General features: G+C 46.0%; 1 protein-coding gene and 1 pseudogene across 7 annotated transcripts in view; one reads left to right on the forward strand and one right to left on the reverse strand.

Moving 5' to 3' along the window:
• The window catches only part of SLC41A3 (solute carrier family 41 member 3), a 140,907-nt gene that overhangs the window by 99,944 nt on the left and 14,750 nt on the right, over positions 1-26,213 (reverse strand). For 5 of the 6 annotated variants that reach the window (XM_082746410.1, XM_082746407.1, XM_082746411.1 and 2 more), the window contains one exon: positions 325-432. In XM_082746410.1, coding sequence (XP_082602536.1) covers positions 325-432 — 108 coding nt within the window. Of the gene's footprint in view, positions 1-324; positions 433-15,069; positions 15,572-26,213 lie in introns of those variants that run through there. The other variant, XM_082746412.1, reaches the window with a different exon arrangement.
• Positions 9,468-10,870, forward strand: LOC309871801 (keratin, type I cytoskeletal 18 pseudogene; annotated as a pseudogene). The gene has a single exon. The product of its transcript is annotated as a keratin, type I cytoskeletal 18 pseudogene (transcript).

A 26,213-nucleotide genomic window follows, 5' to 3' on the forward strand; every position in this document is an offset into this window, starting at 1 on the left:
GCTGCTCATTACAGTTTGTACGTGAATGTGTGGAGCTGGGCTCCGGGGCCCAGAGTAGCACCTGACACTGGGGCTAGAGGAGAAACTAAGGGTACATGGGGCTGGGCCTGGCCCTTGCCGGCAGTCCAGCTGCACCGTGGAAAAAGAGGTCGGCAGACTGAGAGGAGTGACCAGGTGGAGCATCGTGATGGAACAGAACCTCAGGACACTCTTTTTTCCAGAATTCAACCCACTGGCTAACAAGCTGTGAGGGGAGCCTGGGAGGTGCCCATGGATTCACCCCTTCAGGAGGCAGGTGGCCCAGATGCTCAGATATCGACTTACAGCTGTGGAGAGTCGTGATGCCAGCGTCATTTCCAGGTTCCCCTTCAGGCCCACCAGGGGCGGCACCAATGTCAATAGATCTTTAACCTCCACAAATACCGGCCAGTGCTGGTGGGGAAAGAACAGGAGATCAATCCAAGTACACATACTGGCACATCTTTGAAATTTCTCAAAAGAAGGTGTGGCAAGTTACTTCTCATGAATAAGACTAAGTAGTTTCTTAAATGGCTTTAAATTAAATGCAGATTAAGGAAGCCATGAAAATTTCTGAATACTATTGAGCGAAACATCACTTGTGGCCTCAAGATAGTCTCTTTCTCTGGCCTTCAGCAGCTGGGAAAACTGGGGGCCAAGCTGGGGTCCAAGGTTGACTGGCCGGGTCCACCCTGCAAACATACTGTGTTTAGTGTGGCCCATGTGTTTGTAGAAACAGGAACAAGTCACCAATTTCAAAGCTGGGAGATTTGAATGAGAGAGCTGGCGAGACCAGCTAGGACCAAGGAGTGGCTCTGCTCTACCTTGGACACCAATTCTTAGGTGGTCCCAAGACACCAAGGCCAAGTGGCCCCAGAGCATCACGTATGGGCTCTGGAATTGTCAAAACAGACAGAATATGTCTCTATCCAGGTCCTATCAAGTGTAAAATATTAAAAATTAAAAAAAAAAAAAAGGGTCTCTGCATCACTCAGTCAGTTAAGCATCTGCCTTTGACTCAGGTCATGATCCTGGGGTCCTGGGATCAAGTCCCACATCTGGCTTCCTACTCTGTGGGGAGCCTGCTTCTCTGTCCCTCCACACCTCATACTAACACTCTCCCTCTTCTTTCTCACTCACTCTTGCTCTATCTTGAATAAATAAATTAAATATTCAAAAATAAAAGAAAATAAAAAAGAATGAAAGGGCACATAAAGTAAATTGGAAGGGAAAAAACTTACTTGTGAAGTGAAAATTCCTCCTATTTATATGCAATTATATTGCCTGTGCCCCCTCCACCAATTTTCAATACCCATCTGGTACCACTGACTTAATTTAACTCTCTGGCCCCTGTAGATACCTGTGATCCCTACATTAAAGGTTCTTCTTAGTTTTATAATTCTAGACCTAAAAAACTCTTTTCTACCTTGTCAGCTAGGAGGCAGGAGGACTGGGGTCTGGTCCCTACTCCCTGAGACTGAAGATGTATGAATCTACTTACTAGGGGCCCAGAAGAGTCACCTAAAGCAGCCCAACAGAACATCTCACAGGGCCTGAAGTGAAAGGGGTCAGGCCTCCTTCAGGTGCTCAGATGGACAAAGAGCACCCATGGCTGATGGCTCCCTTTCTCCTTTCATCTTAACTGCAAAGCTGGGGCATTCAGAATCCATTCCCAGCTCAGATGGAGTGAGGAGTCTGCTCTCCCCTGAAAGTTCAGAAGAGGACTGTGTCCTCAGGCAAGGAGGTGCTCCCATGGTCTGTTGGCAGCCTCTGCAGCTCTCGGTCTTCCAGAAACATCCAGTCCCAGTCCCCTGTGCAGCTGTCTTATCAGTACATCACATCCCGTCCAAAGAGGTTAGTCTGCAATCCAGTTCCTAGAAGGACCCTCCTCCCTGGCCTCTGGTCTCCCCTGAGACTGACTTCCTATACTCCAAGCCTCCTTCTACCTCCCAGCAAGCTGTCTGCTCCTAAGCACTTTCTTTTTGGCTGACACACAAATCCGAGTACCCGCCGACTCAAGAGTAAAAATAAACCCCTTCTCTCAGCATATCCTGCCATAGAAGGCTCACCAACACCCACACAACTCCTTGGTACTCAGCATACAACTCGAGCAGTGCAAACCGGTCCCCTCACTGTCTGTCCAGCACCCTGACCATGGCCGTGTGCCACTCCTCACTCCTTGCAAATGCCTAGTCACTCACACACTGATCCCTTTGCTTGGAATGACTGCTGTCTCTCACATCATCCTAAAAGCTGTTAGAGTATCCTTTAAGATCCAACTCCAGCTGTCCTGCTAACTACAGATTCTATGATCCCTATAGGAAGAATGAGTCATTCCCTCTTTCTTCATAGGCAAATGTCTGCTCACTACCTCCGCTCCTGGACACATGTTTGTGGGATGATCAGATGAGCACCTGCCTCATCTCACTGGGCTACAGATGCCAGGAAGGCGAGAATAGGTCTGTTTCTGCTCACCACTGCACCTCCAGGGCCCAAAAGCAGTTGTACAAAATTCAACAAAACATGCAGAGTGAATAAATGAAGAATGAGACAAGGGAATGAATTCATTTAACCTACTCTGAGCACAGCTACAACCGCTCTGCTTCATCTGTGATGCCCAGAGACAGCAGTCATTCCAAGCAAAGGGATCAGTGTGTGAGTGACTAGGTATTTGCAAGGAGTGATTCAGTGCAGAAAGACCACATATACTCTAACAATGAAAACCACTGTCATTACCCCTGGGTGCACTCCCATAAGGTCTGAAGGACACACATGACCTGATAATAGAGGCTTCCTCCACAAATAAACTGAGACTGAGGGCTTAACCTCAACTGCGATATTTATTTTGTAAAAAAGAGAAATATTTATACTTTTCTTGTGTAACAAAAAGATAATTAAAAAAAGAAGAAGAAAAAGAACTGATACTCTGGCCACTTAGTGGGCCTCAATCCCTGGGACCAATGACAGACTGAACTCAGACCCCATAAACAGAGAACCCAGATCCCTGGCCCCAAATCTAGAGGAGATAAAACCAGCACCTGGCCAGTGCCCTTAGGACCAGTCCACTGTGCCAGGGACATCCCCAGGGCACACCTGCCAGGTGGTCATCCTTGCTGCAGGCTCATAAGCCCTGAGGCCATGACATGCAGCAGCCTGGAAATAGCTGGATCCAGGTTACCCTCCTATATTGCGGCACTACCCTGTGAAATGGTGCTGGCAAGGCTGAGTGGCCATGAGCAGGGAGGTGCTGCTGCACATGTAGGAGCCACAGAAAGCTGAGTGCTCTTGAACTTCACTGTACCTGGGAGGCACTGCACATTTGCAAAGTGGGAAGAAGGAACAAGGCGTATCTTCTAGGGATGTCTGCAGTTTTTCCCAGCTGCTAGGTCTCCCAAAGCTGGAGGGCTCAAGGCCTGGATTTGCAGACCAGCCTTCCCCCTGCATGTTCTGGGCCTGCTTCCCAAGAAACACCTTTCACTGCATGCTAGCCTCCCAGCTGGCACCTTAATACAGAGGTCCAGAAAGGTGTTCTGTCCTCTGGCTGGACTTCCCCCTGGAATGGCCTTCTGCACCACCACTTCTGATGATCAGGCACAATCCCAAGCCTGCCACATGCCACTGAATCTTCTGGACTCTTCCAAGATCACCCCCAACCCATTGATCAATATTCTGCCAGCCTGCGGCAACTAAGGGACATGCCATGTGGTGGAGGGCTGAAACACATGCTCTGAGAATTCATGGAAGGTCAAAAAGGAGAGACCCAGGACTGAGTCTTTCTCCACAGTATCCCCAGGAGGGTCTTAGGGAAGGCACAAGACACTACTGTAGCAGCTCGAGGGGTGAAGCTCTGAGGTGGGAGAGATAAGTATATAGGCTGCAAGCCCCCCAAGTGAATGCTCTAATGGTACTGGCCAGTACACAATGGGCTGTCCCGGACCCAGGAGGGCTGAATGTGCCCTCTGCTGAGCCATGCAAGTGGAGGCCAGCTAGGAGGCATCATGAGCCTCATCCAGAGACTGGGAGACAGCCATCAGGAAGGAGATGTTGGGTCCAACTGAGAAAGACACACACTAGCTGGGATGTCCCCACAGGCTGCAAAACTAAATTTAAACTTAATATCACTGACTAAAAAGCATATCATCATATAGTATGGTCCCATACATTCTTGATGGATACACACCAAAATACTGACAGAGATTATGGGCACCCTCTCTTCTTCACTTACATATATTGTCTAAAATCAGACTAACTCTATAAAAATGTTTAGGCAGACAAAGTAAACCCTCAGTGATTCAAACAGCATTATCTGAGCCAATCCCAGGGCATAAACAGACCAGGAGAAGTGAGTGCTAGAGTGTGTGCTCACCCGAGCGCCTCCCACAAATGCTAGTACCCAAGAGAGACCACTACCTCCCTGTGCTTGCTCGGACCCCAACTCAGGCTCTGGACAGAGATTCTGGGGGCTGGAGGGAACAGCCCCATTACCCTCGGGGCTATGACATGAGGCATACTTGGCTGCCCATCCTCACAACGCTGTGACATATGTGCATTCATTTGCCCTGTCTGTAGATGGGGAGGCTGATGCAGGGGAAGCTTAATGAATTCCCTCAAGTAGTGAGTGAATGGCAGAGGATCCAAGCTCTTCCAAGCCCTGCCTGATGAACCTGCATCCCTTGGAAGGAAAATGGTTTGAACTCCCCAGGCTAACATGTGTGGGATGATCTTGGAGGGAGTCATCAGAAGCTTCTATGGATCTCGGACCTGGAGTCCCTGAAGGAATCTCCAGCTGGCACCACGGAGCCCGCGACTCCCGGGCATTGGGCCAGGCTCAGGGCTGCAGCCCAACTCAGGGCCTCTGCTGTCCTCCACCTTGTCCTATCTGTGATGCCCAGAGAGCCTGATTCTCCTCTCCCTCCACCCAGGGCCCCACGCTAGCACTCATATGCCCAGTACGCACTTGGGATGATGTTCATCACCAGGCCAGCTGTCAACATGCCCAGGCCGGGAGAAGAATGGGCACCACGATCTGGCAAATGATAGTGAAGACAGTCTCAGGCCAGACCCCATGGGGGGAGCGGGTGAGCTCACAGCTGAAGCCTCGCAGCTTCTTGCCCTGGAAGCGAAACTCCAGATTCAGCTGGGTGACCACCATGGTCAAGCCGTGAACTACATGTGCATGAGCAAGAAGTCCGGGTCTGTCCTCTGTCCTCCTTGCACACACCAGGATGCATTTCTTAAGAGGTCCACACAGGTAATGTTGCCAGTGTCCTGAGCTGTTGAAAGGCTCCCTTACAGCCCCTCGGCCGAGGGTGAGAGCAAGCAAGGAACAAAGGCCAGTGTGACTCAGAGCCTTATTTGGGGCCTTGGCAAGCTCCTCCTGTCCGTCCACTCCCTGCAGATCAGGCTCTCCTCAGAGTGGTTGCTGTACCAGCCGGGACCTCCCTCAACTGTACTGTCACGAGGAAATTCACAGCCTCTCTCACTGACCTTGAGAGCATCCAGCCAATGCTGGCTGGGGCTAGATCCAGGGAGATAGAGCTGCAGGAGACCTGGCCTTGGTGAGGGCTACAAAGAATCCTGCCCGCCTCTGCACACACACCCCAGGCTGCTTCTACTTTCGGAAGACAAGGGCCTGGAGAAATCTCAGCTTAAAGGACCCATTCTTACAGGCCCCTGAGGAGTTCACTCCTCAAGGTCAAGAGGGCTGCAGATACCCAAGAAAGAAGCCATGTCCTACATTCACCTTGACTTCAGAGTTGAAAGGCTCACAGCCATATGAAGAAGCTGTGTTCACAAAGGAAACACAGTACTGTGTTCTCTCAAGGGACCAGAAGGCTTATAAACATGCTTCAAAAGGGACCCTCACTCCCTGTACCCTGACTGTCCCAACCCAGAAAATTCATTGAGACATCACCTCTGACTGCCAGAGATTCTATTGTTGGGGGTGCCCTGTGCATTCCCCATGTACCAGGGGTGGAATGGCCAGCCTGAGGGCTAGCTGGAACAAAGGCCAAGGCCACAGTCAAGAGAAGCCCGAAGTCAGAAGTACACTCACCTACTGACCCGGGAAGACTTCACCTGGACCAGGCCCTTGATCTGGGCTTCAACTTCCGATCCTGTTCCTCTCAGGCAGTTTGGCTGTTTCTCCTGTGTTGGAGAGTCTATCCCACACTCAGATCCCATGCCAGTAGCCTGCAGATCATGGTCCTCACCAATCTAGATCTTACTGACTTCCTCCAGCCCATCTACCTCCTCACCAACTCTAGCTAAAGTCCTCCGATAACTGTCTGCCTCAAGCCCCAGATATTCCTCTCTCTGCATCTGTCCTCACACAGTTCATTTACTCATTCATTCAACAGGTATTTTTAAGCCTTTCCTTGGAGCCAGTGATAATGAGCTCTAACCTTCTCAGGCATTCCTCTCTTTGATTTGTGAAAAGAAACCAAGCCAGTCTGGTTTCTGAGAGACTGAGTCTCTGCTTCCCATCTCTTGAAATGCTCATGCTTGTAACCCAGACACCATACTGAAAGGAGCCCAAGTGGTTACATGGAGAGGCCCCCTATGGGTATTCCCACTGTAATTCCAGGTGACAGCCAGCAGCAACTGTCATGTCACATAGTGAGCTAGCCTGTGTTGCACACAACACGCAGCAAGCCACTGCAGCAGACACAGCAGCAGACCAGACATCCATTCTCACGAACTCTACCCAAACTGCAGATTCATAATCTAATTGAATGACTGGCTTGAAACAAGCCACTAAATTTGGGTGTGGTGTGCTGCATGGCAAATAGGTAACAGGGACATCTGGGGAGCCTCATCCCCACTCTGTTTTTCTCATCTCAGATAAACTAGTAATTACCAAGCTTCCCTGAGTTCGCAGACTCCATGTAACTCCCATGTAACTCAATCAGTCCTCCATGACCATCCCTTCCAACCCCTCACCCAAGCCTCCTGCCTCAGTGAATGGCTCTGTCAGAAACCCAAAACCCACTCCGATCGCCCATCCCACAACCACCTCAGCCCCACACCCAACCTGCTCATCCCCATGTCTCTGCCATGCCCATCCCCTCCTCTCCAGCTCATGGATACCACCTTCAGCAGGGCCCTTAGTACTTCCTAACCCATCTGTCCACCAGAAATAATGCATGTTTTTCACATTCACATTTTATATTACATCTCCAAGTCACCCGCTTGCCCAAATATCCTCAAGAGCTGTCAGCTCATTACCTGAGAAAGTTGAGATTTTGCAGCCACACATTCAAGGTCCCGTATGGGGTGGGGAGCATCCATTTGAGGCCTGTCTCTTTCTAGAACGTAGTCATACACCGCACAGCCTAGAAGGAACTTCCCGTGGACCCTCACGTGGGACGTGCCTATGTTCACACTACTCTTTCTGCAGGCTCACACTGTTCAGACTGAACTCCTGCCAAACCTCGGGGCCAACTGAGTGCCTCCTCTTCTTTGAGGCCGTCCCAGTTTCCTGGACAGAGCCTGACATCTTGCCCAGGATTCCCAAGCTCTTTTTCTGAACCTCTCTGAAAGCAAGCCCACACTTGCCGGGTGGCAACATGAAATGCACACACATAGACTCTCCCATCCTGGAGTGTGTTTCCTCGAGATGGAAGCTGGCTGACTCACTGCTGCAGTCTTCAGAGGAGGGGAAAACATTCATTCATTTACTCCCCAAATTAGTACTGAGGGCCTAATATCTGCCAGACTCATAGTCTAAGTATCATGGTGCATCTGTTAGCTGACAGACACATCCTTAGAGCCTATGGCAGCCAATCCTAAAATTAGAAAATGTAATTATGACCTGTGACAAGTGCTGTGAAGGGAACCCAAGGAACGGGAGCAGAGATGGGGGCCAACCAAACACATACAGCACCAAGACCTGCAAATGAATGAATAAACCAACGACTGAAAGAGATTCACTCCCTTGTGTACCCATCTGTGCTTCTCAATGCCCTTTCGTGCTGAATCATTTCACGTTCAGTCCACCACCAGACTCACAAAGCATCTCTAGGATGTTCCCCAGGAAGTACAACCTTCTGTTTTTACAGATGAGAAATCAAAGGCCCAACAGGCACATGACAAAATGCTCCCCATCACTCCCCATCAGGGAAATACAAATCAAAACCACAATGAAATGCTACCTCACACCAGTCAGAATGACTAAAATTAGCAAGCCAGGAAGTGACAGGTGTTGCTGAGGATGCAAGAAAGGGGAACCCTGTTACACTGATGGTGGGAATGCAAGCTGGTACAGCCACTCTGGAAAACAGCATGGAGGTTCCTCAAGAAGTTAAAAATAGAGCTAGCCTATGACCCGGCAATTGCACTACTGGGTATTTACCCCAAAGATACAAATGTAGTGAAAAGAAGGGCCATACACACCCCAATGTTCATAGCAGCAATGTCCGCAATAGACAAACTGGAAAGAGCTGAGATGCCTTTCAACAGATGAATGGATAAAGAAGATCTTGTTCATATCTACAGTGGAATATGACTCAGCCATCAGAAAGGATGAATACCTATCATTTACCTCAACAAGGATGAAACTGGAGGTATAACGCTAAGTGAAGTAAGTCAAGCAGAGACAGACAAAGGCTTTCATTCATACGTGGAACATATGAAATAGCGCAGAGGATCATAGGCGAAGGGATGGAAAACTGGATGGGAAGAAATCAAAGAGGTAGATAAACCATGAGAACTCTTGACTCTGGGAACAAACTGAGGATTGCTGGAGGGGAGGGGATGGAGGCATGGGGTAGTTGGATGATGAGCATTAAGGAGGGCATGTGTTGTGATAAGCACTGGGTTTTATAGGCAACAAGTGAATCACTGAACACTACATCAAAAACTAATACATTGGCTAACTGAATTTAAATTAAAAAAAAAAGGAAATTGAAGGCCCTAGAGAGTTTGCTGAAGATCATCACACATGTCAGTACCAGAGGCAGGACTAAGACCCTGACTTCCAGTGCCGACTGCCTCCACCAGCCTCCCTGGGGTCCACTCCCTGCCCGTCTCCCATCTGCTGCTGCCTGCCATCTGTGGTTTGGATCCCTGTGTTCCAACAAGAGTCTGAACCAGAAGAAGGCAGAGAGAAATGGCATGTTTTTGAGAAAGGAGCTGTAGAAGTTAGCTGGTTTACAACAGAACAGCTCGGAGCTCGCCTGGTGTCTCTGGACACTGATCACACTGCTCCCATGGCACCGAGCTGCAGGGACCCCTGACAAGTGGTCACTTTATTATGATTTCTTTATACTTTTGAATGTGGTCAAATATCATAATACAATGTATACTTATACACAGTGGGCCCTTGAACCACTCTCATCAGTACAGAAGGTATGGAAATAGACAATCATTTGTATAATTTCACAAAGAGATTTCTGATTATGCAGTTCTTAATCATTATGAAAATGTTTCTCATTTCTGTTTAAAAAAGCAAATGAGAGCTGGCCCAAGCCCGAGTCCTGGCCTCTCATCTTACTCTCCAAACAGCATGAGCTTCACCACCCACTCCACCTTCTCTTCCAACTATCGGTCCCTGGGCTCCATGCAGTCGCCCAGCCACCGGGTCCGGCCTGTCAGCAGCGCGGCCAGCGTCTATGCAGGCGCCGGAGGCTCAGGCTCCCGGATCTCTGTATCCCACTCCACCAGCTTCCGGGGCGGTTGGGGGTCCGGGGGCCTGGCCACGGGATTGGCCGCCGGGATGGCCAGGGGTCTGGCTGTCATAGGGGGCATGCAGGGCGAGAAGGAGACCATGCAAGACCTGAATGACCTCCTGGCCTCCAACCTGGAGAGGGTGAGGAGCCTGGAGGCAGATAATCAGAGACTGGAGGTGTGAATCTGGGAACACCTGGAGAAGAAGGGACCCCAGGTCAGAGACTGGGGGCATTACTTCAAGACCATCGAGGAGCTGAGGTCTCAGATTTTTGCAAGTTCTGTGGACAATGCCTGCATCGTTCTGCAGATTGACAATGCCCATCTTGCTGCTGATGACTTCAGAGTCAAGTATGAGACGGAACTGGCCATGCGCCAGTCCGTGGAGAGTGACATCCACGGGCTCCGCAAGGTCATCGATGACACCAATGTCACTAGGCTGCAGCTGGAGACAGAGATTGAGGCTCTCAAGGAGGGGTTGCTCTTTATGAAGAAGAACCATGAGGAGGAAGTAAAGGGTCTACAGAACCAAACTGCCAACTCCGGGTTGACCGTGGAGTTGGATGCCCCCAAGTCTCAGGACCTCAGCAAGATCATGGCAGACATCCGGGCCCAGTATGATGAGCTGGCTCGGAAGAACCGAGAGGAGCTGGACAAATACTGGTCCCAGCAGATTGAGGAAAGCACCACAGTGATCACCACACAGACCTCAGAGATAGGAGAGGCTGAGATGACCCTCACGGAGCTGAGACGTACCACCCAGTCCTTGGAGATCAACCTGGATTCGATGAGAAACCTGAAGGCCAGCTTAGAGAACAGCCTCAGGGAGGTCGAAACCTGCTACGCCATGCAGATGGAGCAGCTCAACGGGGTCCTGCTGCACCTGGAGTCTGAACTGTCCCAGACCAGAGGGACAGCAGAGGGGCAGCGCCAGGCCCAGGAGTACGAAGCCCTGTTGAATGTCAAGGTCAAGCTGGAGGCTGAGATCGCTACCTACCGTCGCCTGCTGGAAGATGGGGAGGACTTCAATCTCAGTGACGCCCTGGACAGCAGCAGCTCCATGCAAACCATCCAGAAAACCACTACCCGCAAGATTGTGGACGGCAAGGTCGTGTCTGAGACCAATGACACCAAAGTTCTGAGGCGTTGAGGGAGCAGAAGCAGGGTACACTTTGGGGAGCAGGAGGCCAATAAAAAGTTCGAAGGTCAAAAAAAAAAAAAAAAAAAGCAAATGAGAAATTAACATAAACACACATAGCAGTGAACACAAGCAGTGAAAGTTCAGAAGGATATACATCAAGATGCTAAAAGTGACTGCTTCTGAATAGTAGAGTTAAAAGTGACAGTGGGAAGCCTGCTTCTCCCTCTCCCACTTCCCCTGCTTGTGTTCTCTCTCTCGCTGTGTCTCTGTCAAATAATAAATAAAATCTTTTTAAAAAGTGACTTTTATTGTATAATTTTCTGTATTCTATTGTGATCACTTGCTTTCATAATCATCAAAACATAAACTGTCACCAAAAATAAATAAAAGATGTCATTACACGAAACACTTTCCTGTGCTATTTGAGAACAAAATCTGTCAACATGGTTTATTAGGTCACAATCCAGAAAATTAAGACTGTGATTTTAAAAATAGCTCAGTAGCACAGTAGAAAATCTCAAAGAGCTTGAGCTAGATTCTGGGGCTATGCTAGGCCGTGGGGTAGAATCCAGGTTAAACATCAGGTGATTTCTGGGTGACCCTGAACAAGTCCCTGCCCATTTGGGCCTCTAACTTCTAATCATGAGGGATGGGACACCATCAATGGTTTTCAGTCTATTCTGCCATCAGAACGACCTGAAACCTGCAACTCAGACCCAGGCATGGATCAATGAATCAGGATCCCTAGGCCTACAGCATGAATCCCTCACCCAATCCAATACCCTCAATTTTGAGGGTTGTGTCTTTGTAGCACAATTAGGAGTGCCTGCAGAGGGTGGGCAGAGGGTTTTGGAATGCACACCGCCATTCTTAGCTTTCCTTTCTGCTTCTTCAGCTGGAACTGGTTATCTTCCCAGCAGCACACCTTCCAAATGGCCTCCTATTCCTTTCATGGTCACCTTGAGCCTGGGCTGGTTCTGAACCCAATGGTCATGCTTAAAAGACCTGAATTCTTCCCCATCTTGTTAAGGTCTCAGCGATCATGCCAATTACATTTCAGTAACAGGAGGGGTTCTCCTATATTTCCTGCTTCTGCTGAGGCTGGCAGAACCCACACACAGGTGAAAACAGATCCAGAACATGCCCTCCCACTCAGGGCCAACTAATCTCAGGCATGATCTCCCCAGGAAGCTCCCTTGTGTCACTCAGGCCTCACTCTAGCCTCTAGCCCTCAGGCTTCCTCTTGCCTTGACCTCTGAGTCTGAGGCACAGCTGGCCTATTGTCTTCATACCCCTTTCTGCTGTCCAACACTGACTTATGCATCTGCTGTCTGTCCTTCCCTGCTTGGCTGTGATGTGAGAATGGGGCCTGGTTATTGGCTCCTCCATAGCAGCAGGACAGTGCTGCTCTATTTCTCTTTCTCTCTCTCTCTCTCACACACACACACACACACACACACGTGCGCATGGCATGAATGAGTGACCAAATGAACAAATAATTAGAATCATAGAATCAAAAAGACAAAAAGAAACCTCATCAGCCTTCTATAGGTTGAGTACTGTAAGGCCTAAAATTAATGAAGATTTGCTGTCTTGACATCTGGTGAAACCAGGAGGGCCTCAAATGATCTAACTGCAACTTCTCTTCCCCACTCTGTTCCAACAGACAAGGTCCTCTAATCAAGCAACCCTCCTTATCAAGGGGACCAGGCACAGTTCCTGCTTATTCTTGAGCAGGGGGTTTTAGTTCCTGCCAGCCCACACCTTCCCATGGGAATCAGGGGCACCTCCTTCTACTGTTACTACAAAGACCGCCTCCTAGAGCTCCTGGCAGTTCACTCTGCTCCCCAGTGCAACGCGGTGTGTCTCTGGGTGGTAGGCAGTGTCCTCCTCACCCAGGTAGTGAGTACGTGTGACTGATAAACTCAGGGATTTCCTTTGTTCAGTGTTGGGGTCATCATGTGTTTGGGCCATCTCCATAATGCTATGGTGGAACCCCTCCATCACTACTGGAGTCAGAAGTAGGTGATTCCAACAGTTGGCATCAGGAGTAGGACAACCCAACCCTGGTCAGCTTTCAACAGCTGCTCTTTGCTAAGTATCTGCTGACATGACCAGGGCTGCCTGGGATGGAGCTGTGAACTGCTGGCCAGCTTGTGTGTTAGCCTGCTCTGTGTTCTACTCACTGTGTCACTTCTGGGCAGAGCTACCTCCTCCCAACACCAAGTCAAGAACTACTGCCAACTGGCCATATCCCAGTAGGAGGTACCTTTGGTGGGGGGGCAGTCTGTATCTGGCAAGAGTTCTATGACACTCCTGCCACCTAGTCTGATTTATCAATTAAATAGCCAAAATAAGATCTCATGAACAACACCCCCCCCCCACTTATGGAGCTAAAATAGTTAACACAGTCCAGTGTAAGCTAACACATGGTCTTCAAGGATTGAAATTGATCATACAAGACCTACTTGGTGAAGGAGTGATTACCCCCACTGCTTCTTTCAGGTCTAATTTGGCCTGTTTTTAAACCTGGAAAGAATATAAGGTGCCTCAGAGGGCATGACCACAATCTTAATGCTCTGGTTCCATCCTCTGAGGCCCCCACCCAATGTTATTGAGATTACTGACCCCACCCAATCAGCAACCAGTATTTTGCTATTATAGATCTGGCTTGTGTTCTATTCAGTGCCTATTTCAACCACCTCTTAGGTGCAGCTGACCTATAACTCCGAATGGACACAGTAGACTTTCCCAGGCTACTCAGGGTACCATGCCAGCTCTGCCATGCACAATTTTTGCAGACAATGTCTTAACTGCTTGTGCCTTTCTCAAGGAGCACAGGTCTGACATCATATTATGATGTCTTCCTCCAGAGAGGCTCATGTGACACATTCATTAAGGACATCTGAATACTCAGAAAGGAGCTCACAAAGAGAAGATGGGCCATGGTTCCACAGGTAGGGCAAAGCCAGCCACCCTGGCAAATTAATGAAAATTATTTTGGTAAACCCAGAGCAACTCCATCCTTGACACTGTCAGAAAATAGCTACTGACCTCTCAGCACACACACTGGTAATACCAGCCCAAAATCTTTTAGCCCTTTTTGGATTCCAGAGGCAACACAGTGCTCATCTACACATTTTACTTATACCCATTTCTGCTCTTTTGCAAAGAAGCCTACCTTGAATGGATACCTCCCACAAAAGGCCCTTGAATCTGCCCAAATTAAAGTCAACGGGCATGGGGTGCCTGGCTGGCTCAGTCGGTTAAGCATCTGCCTTCGGCTCAGGTCATGATCTTGGGTTCCTGGGATGGAGCCCTGCAACAGGCTCTCTGCTCAGTGGGGAATCCATTTCTCCCTCTTCCTTTGTGTTCTTTCTATCTTTCCCTAATAAATAAATAAAATCTTCAAAAAAATAAATAAAGTCAACAGGCATTCCCATCAGTGCCTTCAAATACCTCTTCACTAAAAAAAGCTTTAGCAACCTCCTCTTATGCTTCCTGGTCTCTGGACTATATATCCATATGGATACACAGTGCTCAAGGCCGTCAGATGTAAGAAAATACCTTCCTTGCCTACACTATACACCAACCAAAAGGCAACTGCTGGCCACACACTGGGCTATCCTGGAAAGAGAGGCTTTCACACACCCTGGCCTGTAATCCTCCATACCCAGCTGCCCATTGAGCCTTGGGAAGCATAGCTATTGAGGCTTCCTCAATGCAGGATAGAGTCAAATCTGGTCCCCCTGACATGCGCCACCTCCAGGAAGAGGTCTCCCCTATTGTTCCTTGCCAAATGCCACCCACACCAGAGGAGGTTGCCCCTCCCCTGGTCCCTTGGCTGTGCAGGGAGCCCCCACACCACCAGCTGAGTGAAGAGCAATGCAGTCTGTATACTTTATGGGTGGTGTGACCACTGTATTACATGACAGAGCTCAGTGGAATGTTTATGTCTCTAATACTGGACAACCCACCCAACAGTCAGCAAAAGTGGCCAAACTTTAGAATGCCATTTAACACTGGATGCCCTGGCCAGCAAATGTCCCCATCTGCACCCCTCACCAACTCCAGAGGCACTGTCTGAGTTGTCCCTTTCAGGATAAGGAAGAACTTGGGGCACTCTTGCCTCAGAGACACCCCAAATACAAGTCAAAGTCAGTCACAGCTGTCTCCATAGGCAGTAAGGCCACAATCAAGGTGTCACTGGGATACCCCTTGTCCTCCTTGTTGTTCCAACTTACCGATCATGGCCAGGCCCTCCTGGATACACAGGATACACAATTCTTGCTCCACAGGAAGGGTTCAATAAACTCCCAACTCCCCTGCAGACCCTGAGCAGCCAGTGGGATTGAAAGGCACACTGTTCTTCTCCAACAACTCCTATTTAAGCTACAAGGTATCAGATGAGCCCCCAGTCAGGGGTGGGAGGTTGATTAACCTGACACTGATTCTAATCTGGATTCCTGCTCCTGGGGAGACATGCTCCCTGCACCCACAACACAGGCCCAATAAAAGCACTGCCATTATTGGCTGCAATAGGGAGCCACTAGAAGTTCCCCATGGGGCCCTCTCCCTTCAGGTCAAGGGGCCACTTCACTTGCTTGGGAGGCAGTTTGCCCACTCCCTAGAAGTCCCAGTCACCAGGATTTAAGCTGGTGTCAAGCCATCACAGGGTCAATGTGCACTATGTGCTGCTGTGACCTGGCACAAAGGAGGGTCCTGAGTAGCCTAACCACAAGTCCCACCCTGCTGTTCTCACAGCTCTTCTTATCAAAGGGATGGTTCCTTCTTATCCTCGCATAGTGGGCTTTATCTACTTCCCTGCTAGGTCCCTGTGCACATGCCAGTCATGCCCTCCCGTAGAAGCCAGGGGCTCCCCCACCATTTTGATACCACCCAGGGCTTCCCACAGCCTCTATAGCTTTTCTCTGCTCCCAAGAACTCCCTCCTGAGAGCCCTGCACAGCACCCACTCCCCCTCTCAGACTAGGAGTACATGTGATTAATAACCTGCAGTATTTCTCAACAGTCCAGAGCTGGGTGCCACATGTTCAGCCACCCCATAACCCTAGGATGGAAATCTTCCCTCACCAGGGGGAGGCAACAGGCTGGCCTCAGCCCCTGTGATATTCAATCCAGGCTTGAATCCCTTCACTCCTAGAACTCTCCACCCTATTGCTTCTCCCCTCCCATTAGGCCCTTGCCCTCCTGGCTTTCACGGCTAAGGCAGGATCCCTGCCAGACACTCCCTCCTCTTTACCCCCAGCCACTTCCACAGAGCCCAAGGTTCCTGACCACTCTGCAGACCACCCGTTTGAATTTATGCTATATGTAATGCAAAGAGATCAGACTCATCACAAAGAATAGGTTTTTCCCTTCTTCATATGAATACATTCCCAAACCCTGTAATATATGCTGGCCTGTGTGGGCACCCAGGGGGCTGGAGAGCTATATGAGAGCTTCTGTTTCTAAGGAGAAGATGAGCTTGAAGCCTTAAAAGAAAGAGTATTGGTCTACATAAAATATACATATAAAATACATAAAATATACATATAAAATATACATATTTTACTATATAAAATATATACATATACATATACACATATAAATTTTATTATATTATACACACACACACACAGGGCCAAAAGAAAAGTCAAAAGAGAAATAGAAAAATAAGAAACATATTTGTAATCCATATCACAAAGAGCCGATTTCCCTACCTATAAAGAACCCTCAGGTATCAATAAGAAAAAGGATAACCACTCCATACAAATATGGGCAGAGAAGAGAAGCAAATATCCAAAGATATTCAACTTTACTTCTTAATGTAAAAAATGCGAATTACACCACAAGGGACCTCAACAATGGCCCCCATTACCTTCTGTACTGACTCTCGGTGTAATCCACCCCGCCCCTTGAACATAGGCTGAACTCAGTGACTTGCTTCTACCCAAAAGAAGAAAAGTTCTTCTGTGGTGAGGTTACAAAAGACAATGGTTCGTGTGACTTGCTAACAGACTGTTTCCTTCTTGCACCACATGCTTTGATGAAGCTGCCATGTGGGACATGTCCAGCAGGGAAAGTACTAAAGGCAGCCTATGGGTGATAGGCAGTAAGGAACTGAGACCCTGCGTCCAACAATCTGCTAAAACCCTCCCACAACCACGTGAGCACTAGAATTTCAACTGCTGCCTCCTGAAAGGGCTGGCAGCAGGAAATCCACTAACCTGGATTCTTGGCCACAGCACCCATAAAGTAATACGTGAGTGCCATTTTAAGCTGCTAGATTTTATGATGATGTGTTACATAGTAATAGAAACTAAGACAGTGTACAATGCAATGCAATTTTCCATCTATCGGATTGTTAAAGATCAAAGGATTTGATAATAAACCATGTTGCCAAGTGCTGGGAAACAGGGATTTTTCTTTTGGTGGTGAATGAATATTGAACAATGTTCCATGTATACTCTGAAGAGTTTTAATCAGGAAAAGATGCTGTACTTTGTCAAATGCTTTTTCTGCATCAATTGAGAATATCATATGGTTCTTGCCTTTTATTAATGGGCTCTATCACGTTGATTGATTTGTGGATTTTAAAACTTGCACCCTAGGAATAAATCCCACTTGGTTGTGGTGAATAATCCTTTTAATGTACTGTTGGATCCTATTGCTTAGTATTTTTTTGAGAATTTTTGCATCCATATTCATCAGGGATATTGGTCTGAAATTCTTTTTGATGGGGTCTTTGCCTGGTCTGGGACTCACGGTAATGCTGGCCTCACAGACTGAGTTTGGAACTTTTCCTTCCATCTCTATTTTTTGGAACAGCTTCAATAGAATAGATATAATTTCTTCTTTAAATATTTGGTAGAATTCCCCTGGGAAGCCACCTGGCCCTGGACTCATGTTTTGGGAGGTTTTTGATTACTGTTTCAATTTCCTTGCTGGTTACAGGTCTATTCAGATTGTCTTGGTAGTTTATGAGTTTCCAGGAAGGCATCCATTTCTTCCATGTTGCTTAATTTGTTGGCATATAGTTGCTGGTAATAATTTCTGATGACTGTTTCTATTTCCTTGGTGTTAGTCATGATCTCTTCCCTTTCATTCACGATTCTATTGATTTGGGTCCTTTCCCTCTTCCTTTGGATGAGTCTGGCCAAAGGTTTATTGATCTCATTAATTCTTTCAGAGAACCACCTTCTAGTTTTGTTGATCAGGTGCCACCCCGAGGGCAAGTGATTTGGGGATATCTGTGCAAGTCATGGACAAATGCATGCACCTTTTGACCCAGAAACTTCTACTTGCAACAATTTATCCTACTCATTTACTCAGGTGTCTAGGAAATGTCAAGATGATTCACTGCAGCTTTTGTTAGTAATACCATTTTAAGTTGTTGTTATGAGCCGAATCGTGTCCCCTCCCCCAAACTGAAGTTCTAAACCTTCCCCGCCCTTTCCTGCCGCAACCCATACTTCAGAAGCAACCCATACTTCAGAAGCAGCCCATACTTCAGAATATCACTGCATTTGGTGCCAAAAAATTGGGCCTTTAAAAAGGTATTAAATTAAAATGATGTTATAAGGGTGGGTCTTTATCCAATAAGACTGGTGCCCTTACAAGAAAAGGACAATTTGAATGCAGACATGCATAGAGGGATGACCATGTGAGGTCACAGGGAGAAGGTGGCCATCTGCACACTAAGGAGAGGGGCCTTGAGAGAAATCAACCCTGAGGGCACCTTGATTTTGAACTTCGTCTCCAGAATTGTGAGAAAAAAGTCTCTGACATTTCAGCCACCTAGTCTGTGGTACTCTGTTATGGTAGCCCTAGCAAACTATTAAATTAAATTGAAAAGTACATCAGAAGGGAAATGGCTAAATAAATTCTAGTGTATTTGTATAATGGAACACTAAATATCCATTTAAAAAAGTAAACTCTTCAAAGATGGCGGAGAAGTAGCAAGCTGAGACTGCTTCAGCTAGCCGGAGATCAGCTAGATAGCTTATCTAAAGATTGCAAACACCTGAAAATCCATCGGCAGATCGAAGAGAAGAAGAACAGCAATTCTGGAAACAGAAAAACAACCACTTTCTGAAAGGTAGGACCGGCGGAGAAGTGAATCCAAAGCGACCGGAAGATAGACCCCGGGGGGAGGGGCCGGCTCCCGGCAAGCAGCGGAGCAACCGCGCACAAAATCAGGACTTTTAAAAGTCTGTTCCGCTGAGGGACATCGCTCCAGAGGCTAAACCGGGGCGAAGCCCACGCGGGGTCAGCGTGGCCTCAGGTCCCGCAGGGTCACAGAAGGATCAGGGGTGTCTGAGTGTCGCAGAGCTTGCGGGTATTGGAATGGGAAAGCCGGCTACAGAAACAGAGCCGACAGTAAGCTCGCAGCTCGGTGTTACCTTGAACCAGTCGCAGGCTCGGTGAGCTCGGAGCGCAGCCGGAGGTCAGGCAGACAGGAGTAACTGGGCGCTGTTCTCTGAGGGCGCACTGAGGAGTGGGGCCCCGGGCTCTAGGCTCCTCCGGGCCGGAGACCAGGAGGCCGCCATTTGTGTTCCCGTCCTCCAGAAGAAAAGCGCTCAGGGAACAAAAGCTCCTGAAAGCAAACCCGAGCGGATTACTCACCCCGGCCCCGGGTAAGGGAGGTGTAATTCCGCCTGGGGCAAAGACACTTGAGAATCACTATAACAGGCCCCTCCCCCAGAAGATCAACAAGAAATCCAGCCGAGACCAAGTTCACCTACCAAGGAGTGCGGTTTCAATACCAAGGAGAGCAGCAGAATTCCAGAGGAGGAGAAAGCCAAGCACGGAACTCATGGCTTTTTTCCTGTGATTTTTTTTTAGTCTTGCAGTTAATTTAATTTTTTCTTTTTCATTTTTTTTTTTCTTTTTCTTCTCGCCTTCGGGTAAATTTTTTTTTTTTTAACTGTTACCTTTTTCTTTTTTAACGGTTTTTTACTAGTTTATCTAATATATATATTTTTTCTTTTTTACATTTTTCTCAGGTGTTTTCTTTTTTAAAAAAAATTTTTTTTTCTTTTCTTTTCTTTTTTCTTTTTTTTTCTTTCTTTCTTTTTGAACCTCTTTTTATCCCCTTTCTCCCCACTCACGATTTTGGATCTCTTCTAATTTGGTTAAAGCATATTTTCCTGGGGTTGTTGCCACCCTTTTAGTATTTTACTTGCCCCTTCATTTACTCTTATCTGGCCAAAATGACAAGACGTAAAAATTCAACGCAAAAAAAAGAACAAGAGGCAGTACCGAAGGCTAGGGACCTAATCAATACAGACATCGGTAATATGTCAGATCTAGAGTTCAGAATGACAATCCTCAAGGTTCTAGCCGGGCTCGAAAAAGGCATGGAAGATATTAGAGAAACCCTCTCGAGAGATATAAAAGCCCTTTCTGGAGAAATAAAAGAACTAAAATCTAACCAAGTTGAAATCAAAAAAGCTATTAATGAGGTGCAATCAAAAATGGAGGCTCTAACTGCTAGGATAAATGAGGCAGAAGAAAGAATTAGTGATATAGAAGACCAAATGACAGAGAATAAAGAAGCTGAGCAAAAGAGGGACAAACAGCTACTGGACCACGAGGGGAGAATTCGAGAGATAAGTGACACCATAAGACGAAACAACATTAGAATAATTGGGATTCCAGAAGAAGAAGAAAGAGAGAGGGGAGCAGAAGGTATACTGGAGAGAATTATTGGGGAGAATTTCCCCAATATGGCAAAGGGAACGAGCATCAAAATTCAGGAGGTTCAGAGAACGCCCCTCAAAATTAATAAGAATAGGCCCACACCCCGTCACCTAATAGTAAAATTTACAAGTCTCAGTGACAAAGAGAAAATCCTGAAAGCAGCCCGGGAAAAGAAGTCTGTAACATACAATGGTAAAAATATTAGATTGGCAGCTGACTTATCCACAGAGACCTGGCAGGCCAGAAAGAGCTGGCATGATATTTTCAGAGCACAAAACGAGAAAAACATGCAGCCCAGAATACTATATCCAGCTAGGCTATCATTGAAAATAGAAGGAGAGATTAAAAGCTTCCAGGACAAACAACAACTGAAAGAATTTGCAAATACCAAACCAGCTCTACAGGAAATATTGAAAGGGGTCCTCTAAGCAAAGAGAGAGCCTACAAGTGGTAGATCAGAAAGGAACAGAGACCATATACAATAACAGTCACCTTACAGGCAATACAATGGCACTAAATTCATATCTCTCAATAGTTACCCTGAATGTGAATGGGCTAAATGCCCCTGTCAAAAGACACAGGGTATCAGAATGGATAAAAAAACAAAACCCATCTATATGTTGCCTCCAAGAAACTCATTTTAAGCCCGAAGACACCTCCAGATTTAAAGTGAGGGGGTGGAAAAGAATTTACCATGCTAATGGACATCAGAAGAAAGCAGGAGTGGCAATCCTTATATCAGATCAATTAGATTTTAAGCCAAAGACTATAATAAGAGATGAGGAAGGACACTATATCATACTCAAAGGGTCTGTCCAACAAGAAGATTTAACAATTTTAAATATCTATGCCCCCAACGTGGGAGCAGCCAACTATATAAACCAATTAATAACAAAATAAAAGAAACACATCAACAACAATACAATAATAGTAGGGGATTTTAACACTCCCCTCACTGAAATGGACAGGTCATCCAAGCAGAAGATCAGCAAGGAAATAAAGGCCTTAAACGACACACTGGACCAGATGGACATCACAGATATATTCAGAACATTTCATCCCAAAGCAACAGAATACACATTCTTCTCTAGTGCACATGGAACATTCTCCAGAATAGATCACATCCTCGGTCCTAAATCAGGACTCAACAAGTATCAAAAGATTGGGATCATTCCCTGCATATTTTCAGACCACAATGCTCTAAAGCTAGAACTCAACCACAAAAGGAAGTTTGGAAAGAACCCAAATACATGGAGACTAAACAGTATCCTTCTAAAGAATGAATGGGTCAACCGGGAAATTAAAGAAGAATTGAAAAAAATCATGGAAACAAATGATAATGAAAATACAACGGTTCAAAATCTGTGGGACACAATAAAGGTAGTCCTGAGAGGAAAATATATAGCGGTACAAGCCTTTCTCAAGAAACAAGAAAGGTCTCAGGTACACAACCTAACCCTACACCTAAAGGAGCTAGAGAAAGAACAAGAAAGAAACCCTAAGCCCAGCAGGAGAAGAGAAATCATAAAGATCAGAGCAGAAATCAATGAAATAGAAACCAAAAAGACAATAGAACAAATCAACAAAACTAGGAGCTGGTTCTTTGAAAGAATTAATAAAATTGATAAACCCCTGGCCCGACTTATCAAAAAGAAAAGAGAAAGGACCCAAATAAATAAAATCATGAATGAAAGAGGAGAGATCACAACTAACACCAAAGAAATACAAACTATTATAAGAACATACTATGAGCAACTCTACGGCAATAAATTTGACAATCTGGAAGAAATGGATGCATTCCTAGAAACATATAAACTACCACAACTGAACCAGGAAGAAATAGAAAGCCTGAACAGACCCATAACCAGTAAGGAGATTGAAACAGTCATTAAAAATCTCCAAACAAACGAAAGCCCAGGGCCAGATGGCTTCCCGGGGGAATTCTACCAAACATTTAAAGAAGAACTAATTCCTATTCTCCTGAAATTGTTCCAAAAAATAGAAATGGAAGGAAAACTTCCAAACTCATTTTATGAGGCCAGCATCACCTTGATCCCAAAACCAGACAAGGATGCCACCAAAAAAGAGAGCTATAGACCGATATCCTTGATGAACACAGATGCGAAAATACTCAACAACATACTAGCCAATAGGATTCAACAGTACATTAAAAAGATTATTCACCACGACCAAGTGGGATTTATTCCAGGGCTGCAAGGTTGGTTCAACATCCGCAAATCAGTCAATGTGATACAACACATCAATAAAAGAAAGAACAAGAACCATATGATACTTTCAATAGATGCTGAAAAAGCATTTGACAAAGTACAGCATCCCTTCCTGATCAAAACTCTTCAAAGTGTAGGGATAGAGGGCACATACCTCAATATCATCAAAGCCATCTATGAAAAACCCACCGCAAATATCATTCTCAATGGAGAAAAACTGAAAGCTTTTCCACTAAGGTCAGGAACACGGCAGGGATGTCCATTATCACCACTGCTATTCAACATAGTACTAGAGGTCCTAGCCTCAGCAATCAGACAACAAAAGGAAATTAAAGGCATCCAAATCGGCAAAGAAGAAGTCAAATTATCACTCTTCGCAGATGATATGATACTATATGTGGAAAACCCAAAAGACTCCACTCCAAAACTGCTAGAACTTATACAGGAATTCAGTAAAGTGTCAGGATATAAAATCAATGCACAGAAATCAGTTGCATTTCTCTACACCAACAGCAAGACAGAAGAAAGAGATATTAAGGAGTCAATCCCATTTACAATTGCATCCAAAACCATAAGATACCTAGGAATAAACCTAACCAAAGAGACACAGAATCTATACTCAGAAAACTATAAAGTACTCATGAAAGAAATTGAGGAAGACACAAAGAAATGGAAAAATGTTCCATGCTCCTGGATTGGAAGAATAAATATTGTGAAAATGTCTATGCTACCTAATGCAATCTACACATTTAATGCAATTCCTATCAAAGTACCATCCATCTTTTTCAAAGAAATGGAACAAGTAATGCTAAAATTTATATGGAACCAGAAAAAACCTCGAATAGCCAAAGGGATATTGAAAAAGAAAGCCAACGTTGGTGGCATCAGAATTCCGGACTTCAAGCTCTATTACAAAGCTGTCATCATCAAGACAGCATGGTACTGGCACAAAAACAGACACATAGATCAATGGAACAGAATAGAGAGCCCAGAAATAGACCCTCAAATCTATGGTCAACTCATCTTCGACAAAGCAGGAAAGAATGTCCAATGGAAAAAAGACAGCCTCTTCAATAAATGGTGCTGGGAAAATTGGACAGCCACATGCAGAAAAATGAAATTGGACCATTTCCTTACACCACACACAAAAATAGACTCAAAATGGATGAAGGACCTCAATGTGCGAAAGGAATCCATCAAAATCCTTGAGGAGAACACAGGCAGCAATCTCTTCGACCTCTGCCGCAGCAACATCTTCCTAGGAACAACGCAAAAGGCAAGGGAAGCAAGGGAAAAAATGAACTATTGGGATTTCATCAAGATCAAAAGCTTTTGCACAGCAAAGGAAACAGTTAACAAAATCAAAAGACAACTGACAGAATGGGAGAAGATATTTGCAAACGACATATCAGATAAAGGACTAGTGTCCAGAATCTATAAAGAACTTAGCAAACTCAACACCCAAAGAACAAATAATCCAATCAAGAAATGGGCAGAGGACATGAACAGACATTTCTGCAAAGAAGACATCCAGATGGCCAACAGACACATGAAAAAGTGCTCCATATCACTCGGCATCAGGGAAATACAAATCAAAACCACAATGAGATATCACCTCACACCAGTCAGAATGGCTAAAATCAACAAGTCAGGAAATGACAGATGCTGGCGAGGATGCGGAGAAAGGGGAACCCTCCTACACTGTTGGTGGGAATGCAAGCTGGTGCAGCCACTCTGGAAAACAGCATGGAGGTTCCTCAGAATGTTAAAAATAGAACTGCCCTATGACCCAGCAATTGCACTATTGGGTATTTACCCTAAAGATACAAATGTAGTGATCCAAAGGGGCACATGCACCTGAATGTTTATAGCAGCAATGTCCACAATAGCCAAACTATGGAAAGAACCTAGATGTCCATCCACAGATGAATGGATCAAGAAGATGTGGTATATATACACAATGGAATACTATGCAGCCATCAAAAGAAATGAAATCTTGCCATTTGCGACAACATGGATGGAACTAGAGCGTATCATGCTTAGCGAAATAAGTCAAGCAGAGAAAGACAACTATCATATGATCTCCCTGATATGAGTAAGTGGTGATGCAACATGGAGGCTTAAGTGGGTAGGAGAAGAATAAAAGAAACAAGATGGGATTGGGAGGGAGACAAACCATAAGTGACTCTTAATCTCACAAAACAAACTGAGGGTTGCTGGGGGGAGGGGGTTTGGGAGAAGGGGGTGGGATTATGGACATTGGGGAGGGTATGTGCTTTGGTGAGTGCTGTGAAGTGTGTAAACCTGGTGATTCACAGACCTGTACCCCTGGGGATAAAAATATATGTTTATAAAAAATAAAAAGTTATAAAAATTAAAAAAAAAGTAAACTCTTAATATACCTATAAATAATATTGTAAAGGGAATATATTTTGTAGTGAATATACTATACAAAGAATATTGTACATACTGTACAGAGAAAAAAGCAAGATACTCAATAGTTTGCATATGCTAAAACTTGAAAAAAGAGAAAAATATACAGAAGCAGATGAACAGATATAGATACTTGTTCATCTTTAGGAGAAGACATAGCCAACTGGGGCCCACTGGTTCCCTCTGTATAGACTGGGGAGCCTAGTCTCACACTGGTGAAACTTTTGAACCCTGAACCACATGGATATTTTACTTTTTCTACAAAAATAAAATTAAAAAAAAAAAAAGGTGTAGCCTCTATTTTCAGGGAGTTCACATTCAAACCAAGGAGACACCAGATTAATGTACAAGATAAAAGGAAACGGCAAATATCCCATTGTCTGTAAAGGTGAAACATCAGAGGGGCCGGCGCCTCAGGAAAGGCTCCATGAAAGACTGCCTATCTGAAACAGGGCAGGAAGGATGGTGGGAGACCTTTTCACCTGGGGTTGGTGGGAGGGCAGGCACAGGAAGGGGACAGTCTCAGTAAGGCTGGAGGCTACCATGCAGCTGAGACTAAATTTAGCCAGCACCACAGAGCTGCAGGACTGCAGCCTCAGCCGCCCTGAGCCAGCGATTTGGGGATATCTGTGCAAGTCATGGACAAATGCATGCACCTTTTGTCCCAGAAACTTCTACTTGCAACAATTTATCCTACTCATTTACTCAGGTGTCTAGGAAATGTCAAGATTTTCCAACCTTCCCCACAGATTCCAACTGTACACAGGAACCCATCTTCCTCCCGCACAGTGCAGGGGACCTACACTTCTCACTTCAAGCAGACCAAACCAATCAAGGTCATTGCATTCCCTTTGCCAATTTTTGGTGCCAAAGTGGGATGTGCCTCAAATCTGCCAATAAGAAGTTGGGGAATTCTGTTGGGAGCACCTAGGAATGGTTCCCTGTGCTTAAGAAGGAGGAACCAGAACACATAACCCATTCTTCTCCCTCTGAATGTGATGTGGCTGGCTGTAGGACAAAGCC

This window comes from Mustela nivalis (genome assembly GCF_964662115.1).
Source record: "Mustela nivalis genome assembly, chromosome: 1".
NCBI classification, from domain to species: Eukaryota; Metazoa; Chordata; class Mammalia; order Carnivora; family Mustelidae; genus Mustela; species Mustela nivalis.